Source organism: Penicillium cataractarum, assembly GCF_028827025.1.
Source record: "Penicillium cataractarum strain IBT 29864 chromosome Unknown utg000002l, whole genome shotgun sequence".
Classification (NCBI taxonomy): domain Eukaryota; kingdom Fungi; phylum Ascomycota; class Eurotiomycetes; order Eurotiales; family Aspergillaceae; genus Penicillium; species Penicillium cataractarum.
Genome location: NW_026622738.1, coordinates 2334927 through 2351681, shown reverse-complemented (window position 1 = coordinate 2351681; position 16755 = coordinate 2334927). Strand labels below are relative to the sequence as shown.

General features: G+C 51.5%; 3 protein-coding genes across 3 annotated transcripts; 1 reads left to right on the top strand and 2 right to left on the bottom strand.

Moving 5' to 3' along the window:
- Positions 1-493: 493 nt before the first annotated feature.
- On the bottom strand, positions 494-6287 carry chsE (chitin synthase class Va; the record flags this gene model as incomplete). The annotated part of the gene is made up of 4 exons (XM_056695842.1): positions 494-525; positions 594-5851; positions 5922-6110; positions 6178-6287. 4 exons carry the CDS (start codon positions 6285-6287, stop codon positions 494-496), a joined length of 5589 nt encoding a protein of 1862 aa, XP_056558054.1.
- Positions 6288-8781: 2494 nt separating this feature from the next.
- Positions 8782-14253, top strand: csmB (putative chitin synthase; the record flags this gene model as incomplete). Its single annotated transcript, XM_056695841.1, has 5 exons — positions 8782-9083; positions 9144-11409; positions 11433-12736; positions 12789-14092; positions 14156-14253. The coding sequence occupies 5 exons, from the start codon at positions 8782-8784 to the stop codon at positions 14251-14253; spliced, it is 5274 nt and encodes a 1757-aa protein (XP_056558053.1).
- Positions 14254-14648: 395 nt separating this feature from the next.
- N7496_002909 (cytochrome P450) lies at positions 14649-16284 on the bottom strand (the record flags this gene model as incomplete). The annotated part of the gene is made up of 3 exons (XM_056695840.1): positions 14649-14805; positions 14866-16145; positions 16198-16284. 3 exons carry the CDS (start codon positions 16282-16284, stop codon positions 14649-14651), a joined length of 1524 nt encoding a protein of 507 aa, XP_056558052.1.
- Between the last annotated feature and the right edge of the window lie 471 nt (positions 16285-16755).

Here is a 16755-nt window from a genome sequence, read left to right as displayed (position 1 = left end):
TATTTACTCGGAATATCTACACTCTAAAAAACAAGACATCCTCGAGACGAGATCATATTAAACACCAGAGCATATAATTTCTGGGCATTATCCGATTTCAGATTCAAATGCAATGCGCCCCGGAAGAAAACAAATCAGGTAGACAAGAGGGCACGATAGGTAGCGGCAGATGTTATGGACTGAGCAGACCAAAATTTTCAAAAGAAGAGGGAGAGAGGGGGAAACCACTCAACCCAGAAACAGAGTATGAAAAAGACTCGCTGAAATAAAATAGGAAAACAAAAAAGAAGACTCTCATCCATGCAAAGAGTTTCGCTCGAAAAATAAAAATAAAATAAAAGACGACTTGCAGAGTAGAGCGTACAGCCCACATGATGAAGTGCGTTGGGAAAAGACAGCAGACATTACTAACACAGTATCCGAAACCACCGCGGTGCCTGGGGCAATGGGTGTAATTGGTTTAGGGCATCATAGGTATCACAGCCCGGTCAGATTAAAGAAGACCGGAAAGAACAGCCTCGGTAGCTGGAGAAAAACACCGTTAGTAGACATTCTTCAGACATTGTCTCTGACAGAGAGAATTGATAACATACCAGAATTGATGTATGGCCGCTTCATGTCCAGGTTAACGCCGAACCGGCGCTCAAGCTCCTGCTTGATACTCTTCTTCGTCACGCTCATTAGATCGGCCGTGCGCAGGATCTCACGGATCTCAGCGAGAATCGCGTCGTCAGAGGGCAGGTGGCTCAAGTCCTCCATGCTCATGTCCATGTCCATGTGATGGCTCATCATCTCAGAGGGTGCGACAGACATGCGCGATCCAGATGCAAGCAGTGGCAGATCCAGTTGGGAGACGGGCCGCGAACCGGCGAAGCCGTACTCAGACTGGGCGAAGGGGTGGGCACGGGTGCCGTACGAGTAGCCAGAAACCTCGGAGTGGTCGTCGCGCGAGGTCTGTCCCTCTTGTGCCTCCCAGAGCTCCATCTGGTATTCTTCCCAGCGCTTCTTGGGGATCGAGGCTGGGTCGAATTTACCTTCGTCGGAGATGACGACCTTGCGGCCCTTTTCTCCGGTGATGATACGAGTGTTACCCCAAGTGAAGTCGTCCATGTTCCAGAAGGAGTAGAGAGGCAGGGCGAGGGTGAAGACGGGAATGGCAAGGATGTAGATGAACATCCAGCCGATCATCTCCCACTTACGACGAACAATGAAGATGAACGCTTGCAGACCGTAGATAACACCAAGCAACACGAAGGCTGTCCAGGGAATGACCGAAGTGTCACGTACTAGCCAGACGATCAGGTAGATGATATACGCAACCGTGACGGGCTGGATGACAGTACTGAGCAGGTCGACAAAGACGATGAAACGCATACTAAAGCAGCAGAAACCGCACAGCTGTTGCAGGGGAATCAGTTCGATCAAGTTGTGCACGGTCGAGTTGATCCATCGGCGACGCTGGGACAGGAAAACGGCAAAGCTCTCAGGGGCCACAGTCCAGGCATGACAACGGAAGATGTACTTGGTCTTGAACTTGGGGTGATGCTTGAGTAGGAGGGTAGTGAGGTATCGATCTTCACCGAGGTGCAGCAAGTTCTTCATGTGCAAGGTATCCACACGAATCTCAGAGTAACTTTCAACGACCTCCTTGCTGACGAACAAGGGCTTGCCGCTCTCCGCCGAGCGGACACGGTACATAGTGAAACAACCAGGCAAGCAAGTGACGGATCCGAAGAGACTCTCGAAAGCCTTGGTCAGGTTGTGCGAGATGTAGTATTCGTAAACTTGAATCATGGTAACCATGGACGTCTTGGCGTTGGACAGAGAAGTTTCACCACAAGCAGCGATAAGGCGCGTGTCGGAGAGGAAAGCGGAAACGAAGCGTGTGGCGGAATCTTGGGCAACGACGGTATCGGCATCGACTTGCAGAATATACTCGTAGAACGTCGGATTGACGCCAATGATGTTACGAATCTGGTGGTGCATCTCAAGCTCCATAGGGCTCATCGGCAAGTTGTAGTGGACACGGTTGAGGAAACGCATGAGAACCATCTGAGAATCACGCTTACCACGGTTACCCGGGCGAGAGACCTCGGAAGGCTTGCCAACCTTGACAACGACCAGGTAGGGAACGATGTGACCCTGAACCTCGTAGAGACCGGAGTAGATCTTGGCCATGTTGTGCTGCTTCATACCCTCGCCCAAACTCTCGAAGCTGAGAGGCTCGGGATCGACAGACTCGGGGACACCCAGAATGTCTAGGACAATACGGGGAGTTGGCCGATCGTTACCCTGGCCAATAATCATACCGTCACAAATAACCAACAGAAGCTTGCGCTTGTCATCATAACGCATGCGGGCCATGGAATCGATGGCACGGCGTAGTGAATCTTCATCTTCAGTGTATGCAGGTACTTGACAAATGATGAACTTGTCCAGATTCTCGGGAAGGTTCTTCTTTCCAAACTGCAAAGCAGCCAAGAACTTGAAGAGAATGACCAAACAAATCATGATGGAGATGGCAAGAATAAAGTACCGAGCAAACTGACACCTGGCCGAGTTACGGGTATCAACGTGTCCAACGAAGAACAGATTGTCCAAGCAAAGCTGCATCCGCGCACGAGTGGTCGCATCAATTTGCAGGTCATTCCAATACTTGGTCACGTCAGTGCCGGACTTCTGCTGGAAGAGAGTGACGAGGAGCGGGCTCATGTAGTTCGTGTTGACGTCCGAGGTAGCGTTCTTGCCCGTTGGATAACGGGGAATACGAGGTCCAGCGATGTAGTAAGTCATATCGTAGACCTTGCCGTCAATACTGACAATGTTCTTGCTGTCGTCATCCGCGAGAGTCTTCATATACTTGGCAGTGTATCCGACGTAGCCCTTTTTGTAGTTTGCACGCATCTGAACCATCTGCTCGTAGAACCAATCCGCGCGGTAGTCATCGGTCCAGTAACGGAAATCATGGTACTTGGCATTCACGTCGTAAGAGGTGGTAGAGGTGGTAGTGCTAGACTCGTTCATGTTGGAACGGTAATCCAGAGGCACGCTGGGATCCACATGTCCATCCACGCCCTGGCAAAGAGCGGAAACCTGAACCGGGAAGAGGTTGGTGGCATCCTCGCCGGCGTAGTTCTTGAGAGATTTTTGCGGGACGATATCAGGATAGTGGTAAGGCATAAAGTTACCCAAGTTGAAGACCACACCTCGAATGGCAATAAAGGAGCTTGCGCCATCCTTGCCGTTGTGGTTACTGAGTTCTCCTTGCGAGTAGACATGTTGAGTTGGACAGACGAGACCCGGGAAGGCAACAATCATGAAGACTGCAACGCCACAGGCAAACCAGATGATCATGTTGATTGCGAGCTTTTCACGCCAAGCAACCCGCACATCCTTGCGCTTCATACGGCCAATCCATTTGATCAAGAAGTCGGGGATGAAGAAGGTTAGCAGGTAGACCAAGGCCATCCAGCGCTTGCGAGAGCCGGAGACCACGACGTCGTCAACCTCCTCCATGTTCTTCTCATTACCCTTTTGAAGCATCTCTTCTTTGGTCTCAAGGTTCCGGAACATATCGCCAGAATGGAAAGCCGAAGCACCTGCGTCGGATTTGCCGTCCAGCTCGCGGCTGCCGAAATAGCCACCCTGCTTGGACTCATCACCATAGATGAAAGCACCCGGTGATTGATCAGTCGGGTTCAAGAGACGAACCTTGGTGTCGGCACCACCAGCGTGGTATCCAACGTCACCTTCATCAGAACCGGAAATCTTGTTGTAGGACGGAACAACACGCTCACCAATCTTGGCAAGATCGGCCCAGCATCGCTCGCTCAGGAAAACACCAGTACTTCCAACGCGAGCTTCGTTGCCAGGCCATCGTCGTTCGTCCAAGACGACCTCGGACTTTTCACGGTCACTACCAACCACGACATTACCAATCTCAGCCAGGCCCAAGAACTCCGCGAAGGGGAGGAAGACGCTGAAGTCGGCATTTCTCAGCCGTGAGCTGATCTCGGCAATGCCAAAGGTTTGAACCTGCATGCGAACGCATTTGCTGTCGAATTGGTTTGCAATACGGCGATCGTTGGGCTTGAGACAGATCACAAAGTACGGGTTGAGGTTTGACGAGCTCAGGCACTTGTTGATGATCTCGAGACCTGAAAGGAACTGGCCGGCTGCACCTTGAGCGTGACCAGTCATAAGTGCGCTCTTGCGTCCAGCAACGCTTCGTCTAGAGCTGGCTGCCTGACTATCGCGGTCATCCGGTTCTTCGCTCTCGCCACGATCCGAGAACACTTGGCGGGCCTGTTGGTCGTGTTTGCGGCGGGCCATGCTGGGCATCCGCAATGGCTTCGAGGAGACCTGGGCTTGCATGATCGCAGTCTTCTCCCGCGGGTGGGAAATGGTCTGCAAAGCCTCTTGTCCGAACAGCTCGCGGACAAAGTCACTGCGGGTAGACTTCATGAGATTCATCAGGTCACCCGAGATGACTTCTCCGTTCTCCTCAATGAGACCGGTGACAGAGTAGTCTACTTCACCAGCGAAATGCTTCACAGTGAAGGCAGTCCGAGCTTGGGATAGATATCCAGAGCTGGTTGTGCCACCGCCACCCACGGAGATCGCAGGGTTCTTGCCCTCGAAGCGCTTGCGAACGCTCTCGAGGAACTGAGCATCGCTGCGTCCACGGCGGGTCTGGTCGTCCAAAATGCTGAGCAGACCATTGCCGTGCTTCAAGAGGCCGCGAACTGTGTCAGTGTTGTCGAAGTAGCTGGTTGCTGCAACGGTAATCTCCTCGCGATCCAGCACATCGGCCTTGTGATCGAAGAAGGATTGCAGGCAGTAGTTGTACAGGGATTCCGTCGCAGCATTGCTGAGCAGTTGATCGAGGGTCGAGCCAGTGGCCGGTGCTTGAGCAAAGCCAGGGAAATCGACAATGGAGACAGTGTTGGCAACGCTATCCTCCGCGGCACAGATCTTCTGGTTGACGGTTTCGATCACGTAGGTGACAAGAAGCGAGTAGATAGTGCGAGCGAATGCATCGGCGTTCTCGCGAGCACCCTTAGGATCTAACATAACCGTCACACGCTCCCGGTGGATGGTCTTAGTCTTGTAACCTAAGCTGTTCTCCAAGGCCTCGACACTCAAACCCAGGAATGCAGCAACGTTGCCGAGAGCATCCTTGTTCTTCACAACGGTAACAGTCTCACCACCCTCGTGGGAGTAACCGCCACTCTCCTCAGCAGCAGTGGTGGTCGACTGTCCCGAGATGAAATCCAGCTGGCCAATGTGCAGGATACTGGCCAAGATCTGACAAATCTCGGCAATCTCACCGCGGGAGAACTCAAGCTTGCGCAGAGCGGTCTTGAAGTGCTGGAAGCCCTCGTGATCATTCACTCCGACCTTGAGCTGGGTTGGGTGGCCAAGATACCGCCATCGCTTATGGGTCACCGAATCGGATGCAAGTTTGCCGCCGCCGGTGGTGATATGGATAGAGTTATCGAAGCCCAGGTGAGCCTTCTCAGCCGCGCTTGTACCGGCCAGGAGGTAGTATAACACGTGGAAGCTGCGCTCGCCAGTCGGCACGGACGAGATGCGGCTTCGCTCCAATCGGTAGTCGATAATCTTACCGCCAATCAAGGTGGGGTTGACGGAGGACGAGCCATCGTACTGCAATTCAAGGAACAGACCGGCCTTGGAGGCAGTCGGGGTGGTCACAGATTTGGTGGTCGTCAGGGTATCGAATACAAAAGCAGCGTAGGAGAGTTTAGAGGAGAGCGGGGTCGAGGAGAAGGACAGGAAGGACGATAGCAGGTGGGAGCGAATGGTGGTTTTACCCGAACCACTTTCTCCTCTAGAGGGTGGAAATATCCAAGTTAGTAGCTGATATCGTGGTGATGCTTTGCCGCATATATTCTACTCACAGGAACACCACGGCTTGGTTTTCCCCACGCGCTCCCAACCGAGTGAAAGCGCGACGGGCGAGATCCTCTGCTTCACCAGCAGCACTACCTTCCTTTCCACCATCTGGACCTTTGGTTGCCGATGTGTACGTGTTGAAGGAGATCAATGCTTGAGATGAGAGTCGGGCAGTGGGAAGTCCGACATGGAAGCTAGCGAGATTGTTAGCATGCTTATTTCCCTTTTGAAATTGGCCGTTTCCATAGATCTCAAGCATACCGACTGGCGAGATGGGCTGTCAAATGGGTATCCGACTGAAGATGTGCGGGGAGCGAAGGAAGTGAGGACTGGGCATGGGCCGGGGTGCTCCCGGTGGTATTGCCCGCCATGATGGAGGAGGAGGCTATTGACCTCTCCGCAGTGAGGCCGATCGGATAGAAAAGCGAGTGGATGAAGGCCGGGTCAGATAGGCCCTCTCACAGTGACAGAGAGAGAGAGAGGAAACTTGGCCGTCGAAGCGCAGGCCGTGCAGAGTCTCGACACGCCTCGGAATGAACGTGGAGTTCAAGAATGCCCGCCGGAATGAAGACCCCTTAGCGATTACAAGGAAACGGGGGACATCAAGGGCTCAGTGGGCAGGAATGGCGTGGCACTGTGAAGAGACAACGCCGAGCCAGGGTTTTGATGCAAGAGAAACGAGTGAAATGCAACCCCAAAAAATACAAGCAGATCGAGAGAGAAGCCAAAGGGAAGACAAAAGCCAGCAGACCTCGGGGATCGCAGAAAAAGATAAGCGGAGAGGGCTTGTCTGGGGCAGTACACAGGGACTGTACTTTGGGGTATGTGTATTGTAAACGAAGGTATTAGTACTGCCAGTATCTTTTTCCTAAGTCTCACGGAGCTAGTAAATGGAGGGTGGTACCCCTAAAAATTGGTATTGGGGTTTGCAAATATGCCGCGTACTGAAAATAGTTCCACTTGTATTGTTTATTACCATATTTGCTACATGGGCCACTAGCTTAGAGCTGAGGGGGCAAGTACAAGACAAGAGACACACACTAGGCTTGGTAGATACCCAGTGCTATATTCAGATTTCCAACGACGATGCTTATTCAGAGGGTTGGCATGGAAAAAAATAGAACCAAATACCAAACAAGAGTGTATCCAAGTGGCAAGCGATGAGCTGTTTACTGTAAACACCCCCGGGTGGAGGGTCTCAGGTAAACAGAGAGGCTCCACTCGTCGAGAGTCCTAAAAGGGTCCTGGTCCCTGGGTGACTAAGGACAGCCCTGTCCCAGGGTACAATACTGGGCTAAGGTAGGGTAGCCATGGCTATAGATAGCTCACAACCATATTTCTATTCCTCAAACCATTCTTCCACTGTAAACAAATACAAGGCCACCCTCTGGCAGCTGTCCTGCTCCTTACTCGGTCCGATGCATCCACTGCAGGTCGCATTAATAGTAACATGTCAGAAACCGCGCGATCGCTCTGGGCCTTTGGCCCAGACGAGAGGCAATGGGCCGACCACGGCCCACTTGAGAGGTAAATCTGTCTCTGCTGAGTGGACAAAATGGAGCACCCGATCGCATTAGCCTCGGGGGCCCGACTACTGAAACTAGGGGGGTTCGTGGCTGACCATGATTTTTCCTTGTCCGTCACACGGTCGGCAAAAGATCGAAATAAATAAAAATAAAAAATAAAACGATGAGCAATTATGAATTGTACTTGGCTATAAGGTAGATGTGACTACGTGTGGTGTACTACGGAATATAGTACATACTTTATGAGCAAGCCAGAACACTGGCCATTGACACTCTACTTTGTCACCCATCCCTGCAGTGGCAATACTTTGGTACGGCAACCCCTTTGTGAGACATCCCAAATATAGCACCCACCACTTCGTAACTTTGTGTCGTTACTAGTCGCATGCTAAGCGGCCCTAGTGTCAACCGGTCTGCATATCCACAACCTTTCGCTTGTGGCCGATTGGTTGGCATTGTAAAGCAGACTCGGTCAGCCACCTGACAATGTGATATGCCACCCATGAGATTCACTGTCCCTAAATTGAAAATTTGAAGCTATACGTACCACTAACTCTATTTGAGACTGCCATGGTAATTTATACATCATGGCACTCCTAAATGAACAATGCATAATCAACACTGGATGGTTACATAATCCTGGCAACGGAAAAATACTCCCCCCTTCCATAAACAATTCATCGAAACATGAAATATGTGAGAATAGAGCAAGTTCAAACCCAAATGAAATAACTTCATTCCTCGTTGCTTGTCAACTGCAAATTCCCCACTCGGGCAGGGTACAAACTGGGAAAAATCCCCCCCCTCTCAAAAGCTTAGGATCGTGTCGGGCAGATCTCAATTTGCGGATCGACAGGATTATTTGTTCACTTTGAAAAAACAAGAGGACCTGTAATTTTCACAAGCGTCTTACCGACCCTTACACGGTTACTCCAGAGTCCACATCCGCTCTGTACCCTTTCTCCCCACGCCCTCGTCTTCTTGCTTGAGGCTTATCTCCTTCATTTTTTCTTCTCTGTGGTCTCAGCACGTCCCTTTCCTCGTCACCACCATCTCCATATCCTCCTACAACTTCCCTATTCTTCACCTTCACCCTCCACTCGCTTAGGAGTTCTTCCCCCCCCAATACCTCCAGTCGCTCGCTCAATTCTCCGGAGTATACATCCACGGAATCTCGCTTTGTTGACACGCCAACTCTCTCAACCCCGACACTCGCTATTCCTGCTCCACCTGCGATCGGCTTTGACATCGTGATTCCGATTCCCATGTCGCTGTGATTCTCTCCAATCTGTACTAGACCGCACCTCATAGTCGGACTCCTAGCCCCTCCTGGTTCGCCATGTCGAACCGTTACTCGGTCTTCTCCACACAGTCCGCCGGCTTCTCAGCTGGCCCTCGGCCGGCCTCTCAACATGCAACCCAGGTTTCAACAACGACGTTGCTAAATGCATTGCACTCGTTTTACACCGCTGGTCAGCCATACCAGCTGGATTCAGGTACTAGCTTGGCCGTGAACACATGGGTCACTGCCGCTACTACCTTACCCGATGGCCGTAATGGGGCTGCCGTGGATCGTGACCTGGCCATCCGGGCCTGGGAACATGCTCGGAGGCGAGCCGAAGATGGTTGCATTATCCTAGGGTTTGTTTACACTGCCACAAGAAACATCACTCTCGGTTCGTTTTGCTAATAGGTAAATAGCTCGCTTCATCAATCGACTCCGTCGTTGCTGGAGCCCTTCCTTACTGCGCTGCCCGTCTCCACCCCAGAGATAGCCTACACATCTCTCGCAGCGCTCAGACCCTTCCTCTCCGCAGTGACTTCGTTCAACCCGTCATATTCTCTACACTCTGCCTTTTCCGCCTCTTATACATTGACTTTGCAGGGCACTGTCATCGGCCTGTCTTTGGCTCTCTCTACCTCCGGTATCAATGTGCGTAAAGGTCTCCTGGAGATCCCCGACGAGGCCGGCTTCCGTGCATTTGATGTCTTCTACTATCTCCTGACTTCCGCTTCTACGCCCGCGGAGCGTGAATTCCTGGATCTTCAAGAACTATCCCACTATTCTCTGCTCAATCGATCAGGCACCTATTCGCCCCCATCTTACCTCCCGACTGCCGATGATGCAGCTGCAGCCGAGGATCTACGCGCAAATCTCAAGGCTATCGGTATCAAGGGTGCTTCACAGCGAGGTTTGCTTTCCGTTCTTGCTGGTCTGCTCAAACTCGGCAATGCTGCTGGTCTGATGGTCGACCAGGAGGAATTGGAAGATGTCTGTGAAGACGTTGGTGGTCTCCTTGGAGTCGATCCCGAGGTCTTGCTTCACAAGTGCTCCACCGATGAACGCGAGGTCTTGATCGCTGGAATTTACGAAGCCCTTGTGGACTGGGTTATTGGAAAAGCCAACGAGGCCATCGCGGCTGATATCCACAATGCTCTGGAGAACGATTCTAGCAATGGTGGTGCCGGTGCGGCTCATTATTCCAACGAGGATACTGTTGGCTTGACAGTTATCGACATTCCTCGCCCCGCTTTGGGTAAAGCCATCGCGATGCGGGGTGTCTTTGACGATGAGCTAGGCCTCAATGCTGAGATGAAGGAAGATGGCATTGCCCTCCCAGCCATCGGCCAATCCGTTGTCAATGAAATGAACACCGCGGTGGCTCAGGTCGAGCCCGATCTCGGCATCATGAGTGGTGCTGCCGGTCGGGAACGCGAACATGACCTGGACAAGCGTCAAGGCGTTTTGGAGAAAGTCGCATTGGAAGCCGAGGCGGACTCCTTCCTGAGACAGCTTTTGTTCCCGGTTGAGGGTGAGGGTATCTCCCTTGGCAAATGGGGACGCTTCGATCTCGCCACAGTTTTGGGTAGCAGCCGTGTCTGGTATCACCTTTCCCTTCACCCCACCGATGACCTTCCGGAACAGCTCACCGCCAACACTGCAGCCTGGTCTGCGGGTGCAGTCTCGCGCCAATTGAGAGACTGGCGACTGCCCGAGTGGGCCAACCGACGTCTGAAGCAAGTCGACTTCACTGCGGACTTTGACGTGGAAGAGTTTGTCGGTCGGTATGCCCGGCTGGGCTGTGCTGAAGGACAAGATGGCGTTGAGAACTGGATCCTCGAGAGAGGGTGGAGCAACGGAGATGCCGTTGTTGGCCAACAGCGTATCTGGATGAGAGAGGGTGCTTGGTGGGAGGCCGAATCGATGCTTGACCTCAAGCCAGATGAAATGCCCTCCAACCCCTTCGGATATGGCGCAACCATGTACGAGCCCGGTTACACTCCTGATGGCAACCCCATCGGTGAAAGCTCCAATCTTCTGGGAGCTGATATGATGATGCACAGCCAGAGTGTCATCGCTCCTAGTGTCATGGGACCTGCCAAGTCTATTGCCCCGACTGGAATCACCCACACGGGCGGTGGTGATTATGGTCTTGGCCACAAAGGTGACGATAATAAGGGTGATATCGCTTATTACGATGACTATGGCCGTTACATCGGCGATCTTGACCCCGAGTTCGGTGACCCCAAGCACATCGAGAAGAAGAAGATCTCACTCGGTCGCCGCGTTTGGGCTGGCTTAGTCTGGGCTCTTACCTTCTGGATCCCGTCATTCGTTCTTCGGTACATTGGTCGCATGAAGCGTCCAGACGTTCGATTTGCCTGGCGGGAGAAGCTCGTCTTGGTCCTTATCATCCTGCTCTTCAACGGTATTGTCTGCTTCTACATCATCGCCTTCGGTGACCTTTTGTGTCCCAACAAAGATAAAGCCTGGAACACGAAAGAGGTTAGCTGGCATACCGGAGACAACAACTTCTACGTCAGTATCCATGGCCGAGTCTACGATATTTCCAAGTTCTGGAAGCTGCAGCACAGTGACACCAGCATTGAGACTACCTCGTCCAACATGGAGCCCTTTGCGGGATTGAATCTGGATGCCTATTTCCCCCTCCCCTCACCCAGTACTGTGGCGCCTTTGTCACCGACCAGAGTATCGAGCTGTTGAACAACGATACCGACGCCGTGGTATACTCCAACGCAAAGCACAACTGTGGTCCCCGCAACTACCCTCAGACTACTACCAAGCTCCACAAGATTACCTGGTATGCAGACGTTTTCTTGCCTAAGATTGAGAACTACTACAAGGGTGAATTGGTCTGGTCGAAGAGCACCATCGAGAAGCAAGCCAACGACTATTCTCGATACTGGGTTATTGTGAATCAGAAGGTTTACGACCTTACGGACTACTTTTACACCGCCAAGACCGAGAACAATCTCGATTCTTATACCTTCCTACCGGATGCCGTCACCACCCTCTTCAAGAACTACCCCGGCCAAGACGTTACAGACAAATGGCAGGATACTACGGAGTTTAACAACGCGCAACGGTGTCTTGACTATGTCTTCTACAAGGGCAAGGTTGATTTCCGAGATAGTCCCAAGTGTACCGTGAACAACTGGATTCTGCTGGCATTCACCATTCTCATCTGTGCTGTGATTCTTGTCAAGTTCTTGGCAGCGCTGCAACTGGGTTCCAAACGTCGACCTTCACCTCAAGACAAATTCGTGATTTGCTTGGTTCCTGCCTATACCGAAGGCGAGGACTCTCTTCGAAAAGGTCTGGATTCTTTGACTGCTCTGCAGTATGATAACAAGCGCAAGCTGATTTTCGTCATCTGTGATGGTATGATCGTTGGTGGCGGTAATGACCGTCCAACCCCGAAGATCGTTCTTGACATTCTCGGAGTGGACCCCAAGATGGACCCCCCAGCTCTTCCATTCAGGTCCGTCGGTCAGGGCAGCGAACAACTCAACTACGCAAAGGTCTATTCTGGTTTGTACGAATACGAGGGCAACGTCGTCCCGTACATCGTTGTGGTCAAGGTCGGCAAGGAGTCTGAGCAGCGCAAGTCCAAGCCTGGTAACCGTGGCAAGCGCGACTCGCAAGTCCTTCTCATGCACTTCCTGAACCGTGTTCATCACCGTGCTCCCATGTCGCCTATGGAGTTGGAAATCTTCCACCAGATCAACAACATCATTGGCGTGGATCCTGAGCTGTACGAATACTGCTTCATGGTCGACGCTGATACCAGTGTCAAGGAAGATTCGTTGAATCGCTTGGTTGCTGCTTGTGCAGCTGATGCTAAGATCGCAGGTATCTGTGGCGAGACTAGTCTTCAGAACGAAGAGCGCAGTTGGTGGACTATGATTCAGGTCTATGAATACTATATCTCGCATCATCTGGCCAAGGCTTTCGAGTCCTTGTTCGGCAGTGTGACTTGTCTTCCTGGATGGTATGTTCCACTTTCATCTTCTTGAATACGTCCGAGCTAACTTATTATCTAGTTTCTGCATGTATCGTCTGAGAACCGCGGACAAGGGCCGCCCCCTCATCATTTCAGACAAGGTCATTCAAGAGTATGCTGATATCGATGTCGACACTCTACACAAGAAGAACCTGCTGTCTCTGGGTGAGGATCGTTTCTTGACAACCCTCATGACCAAGCACTTCCCGACTATGCGCTACAAGTTCATTCCCGATGCCTTTGCCAGTACCGCTGCCCCCGAGACTTGGAGTGTGCTGGTCTCGCAACGTCGTCGCTGGATTAACTCGACTATTCACAACCTTGTCGAACTGGCAGCACTCAAGGATCTCTGTGGTTTCTGCTGCTTCAGTATGCGATTCGTCGTCCTTGTGGATCTTCTGGGAACAATCATTCTTCCTGCCACTTGTGTCTACCTTGGATACCTCATCTACCGCGTTGCTAGTCACACTGGACCATTCCCCATGATCTCGATCGTCATGTTGGCCGGTGTGTACGGTCTTCAAGCCATCATCTTCATCATCAAGCGCCAGTGGCAACACATCGGATGGATGCTCATCTATCTGCTTGCCTTCCCTATCTACAGTTTCGTGCTTCCTCTGTACTCGTTCTGGAAGCAAGATGACTTCACTTGGGGTAACACCCGTGTGGTTATCGGTGAGAAGGGTGACAAGCGTGTCATTGCCGTGGAAGATGAGGGCTTTGACCCCCGCAGCATTCCTCTGCAGCGCTGGGATGACTATGCCATGGCTAACAACCTCCCCGGCCGCCGTGGTGAAGTTGGCGGCAACCAAGAGAAGGTCCAGTACACTGGCCGCTACCTGGATGAGCATGCCATGGAGATGGACGATATGCACTCGCAGTATTCCTCCGTCCGGCCGGCGTCGACTATTCTGACTGGCTTCCCCGGTCAGGGTCGCCACACTGGCCCGTATATGCCTCCGCAGTCACCGGCTCCCTTCACCGGGGGTAACGTGGCCGGTAACCGCAACTCGCAGATGACCAGCTTTACTCGCTACACTGATTACCCTCAGATGGGTGCCCATCCCGCCGCAGCTGCTTCTCGCCACATGTCCGTGGGCAACCTCAGCGCATACATGGATAACCAGGGCAATTCGAGCCGCCACAGCATCGGCTTGATGCAAAGCAGCGAGAACCTTCTGGCCGCTTCCCGCTCGCGCAGCCCGCTGGGTCAGCTCCCCTCGCGACCTGCCAGCACTGCCTTTGATTTCCGCGCCGCCAGTGGTCCGGATGAGCAAGCTATTACTGAAGCGATCCGCCACTGTCTCTCTGAGGTGGATCTCGACACTGTTACGAAGAAACAAGGTGAGTCAACATCTCTTTTCAATCTAGGGCCCAGCTGTCCAAATAACTAACAAAACCACACAGTCCGTGTCCTTGTTGAACAGCGCCTCCAAATCTCCCTCGCCGGCGATAAGCGAGCCTTCGTGGACCGCCAGATCGACCATGAGCTTGCCAACATGTGATCACACTATGCATATCATATCTAATCTCTGTTTTCTTTGTAATATCCATCTACCAGCGCAACGTTTCCTCTTTCCTTTCCTCGTTCTAACAAGAAAATATTTCGGCATGTCTGGCGTTACGTGGGACTGACTGTATTGGGCTTGCCATTTCCACTGCTCTTTGGCTATTGCCTTCCGCTTATCTCTATTAGGTTGTGATGCTGTTTTCTTTTCTTTTCTTTTCTTTCCATTTCTCTTTTCTTGAGCAGAGCACTTTCAGCGAATGCGGTACTTAGCACGGGGCCTAGTGGCTCTCAGTTTTAATGACCAAGCAATATTGGTGTTCCATTCTACAATTCCACTTTCCAGTAAAAACTGATGATAAAGTAAAACCTTGTTAATTCTCAATCACAATGTCAATGCTGCGCTGGTGATACCTTCACCATGAGTGGCATCTTTTCCCAGACGTTGAATGATTTCTGAATATCCCAACCCGCCGAGCTTTCTTCCAAGCTCATATCAAAACTCCACAGAAGCTTGGCTGCAATGACCCGCATCTCGGCATAGGCAAGACTGAAGACAGGAAACAGTGAGCATCAGTCTAAAATAGAACAGAGTATAGTTATATCTTACTTCCTGCCAAGACAATTCCGTGGTCCGAGTGAGAACGCATGAAGTATCGACCGATCATCATTCTCGAACCGCTTCTCTCGACTCTCGAGCCATCGCTCAGGAATGTACGAGTCTGCTTCAGCGAAATGAGACTCGGCATGGTAAGTTGAATAATGATGTCCAGACACGGAAATTCCCTCTGGTATGAAGTTGCCATCAACCACTGCACCTCCCTTTGGTACGACTCGTGGAGTCATGGCTGGAACAGGAGGGTAAATTCGGAGAGTTTCCTCCAGTGCGGCATTCAAGTAGCTCAATTGACTGGCACTCTGGAAATCAATCTCCCCGTAAGATGAAAAGGACCCCCGAACTTCGTTTACCAGTTTCTTGTAGGTTGCAGGGTTCCTGAGGCTATAGTATGTAAAGCCCGAAAGCAGCGTCGCAGTGGTTTCACTTCCAGCGAGAATCAAAAGCGCCGCATTACTTTCCATCTCATGAGCCGTCATGGCCCGATCATCATTGAACCGAAGGACATAAGTCATGAAATCAGGTCGTTCAGTCTCCGTCTCTAATCGGCGGTGGACCTTCTCTGCACTTAATGCAAAATGTGCCTCGCGCATTTTAGCCAGTCTCTTCGGTAGTATTCTCCTCACGATCGGAGCCAGGAAGGGATATACCACCAACGGTCGCATCAAAGCTGCTACCTTGGTACTTACAAAGACCATCTTCACCCACGGATGATACTGACTTCTGCGGAGACAGTCAAATGGCTCACCGAAGGCTAGATCGCCGATGATATCGAATGTGGTGAAGTTATACCACTGGGTCATATCGACCGTTTCTCTCGAAGCGGTGATTTCCCCGTTCAATCGCTCAACTAGTAAATCCACATAGGACTGGATAAGACCCTCCTGGTCTCGCAGGGCTCTTTCAGAGAAGGCGTGGGAGAGGAGTCGTCTGCCCCTTGCGTGGTCGGCTTCGTCGGCGTTGAGGAGATTAGGTCCGTTCGGTCCTCGGATGTAGAATTTGGGATCCTTGAGGAAGGACCCTTCGCCTGATTTGCGATGGCCGTAGATGTCTTTCCATGCTTGGGGGCTTCGGTAGACGAGAGATTTAGGGCCTATTCTGACGACGTCTCCATATTTGTCGTGGAGGTGTTTTAGTTTGTATTGGTTTTGTCCTGTTGTTGTCCAGTATAGACTGGGGATATTGGTGAATGCTGCGAGTTTGGGGCCTGGGAATTTTGATAGAGGGCTGAAGTAAAGGTTGTAGACTACTATCCATGCGCCGTATGCCAGAAACTGATGGTATTGTAAGCATTCTAGTCTTGACTCAGTGAGGTAAATAACTCACAGCTACAGTGATAGTTGTCACCGTGAGCCGAGCAGTGGGAATGGTTTCAAGAGTAGACACCCCGAGTTTAACCCTCCAGTTATCCATTGTGAAGGGATTTCTAGGATAAAACAATCTTTGGGAGACCCCACAGCTGTGACACGTTACTTATTTCAATTTACCAGCCCTTATGATTTAGCGTCAGGGTCAAGTGACGCGGACTTTTCTAGTGGGTATCACATGGAAACTTGATCCTTGTAGCACAGTTTGAACTAACTTAGGAGCCACCACTCCGTATTGAAACCATCTCGGCCCACCCTCCCCTCTTTAGCTAGCGTTTTATGTGGGACTTAATTGAGTGATGCTGCTATGCAGGTTTTGTGGCGTCGCCTAACTTCTTGTACTCAAGAAAGTTTACTTCTGCAGTTATGCAAAGCTTCACGGAAGCGGGATACTAGCACATTATGAGAGCGGGTTCAACACAATGACGTTTCATCAATTTCAAATCCGACGAAACATCGAAATCTGCAAGACAATCCAAGAGACAATGATGCCGAGGCTACCTAGGGAGCGCCACTT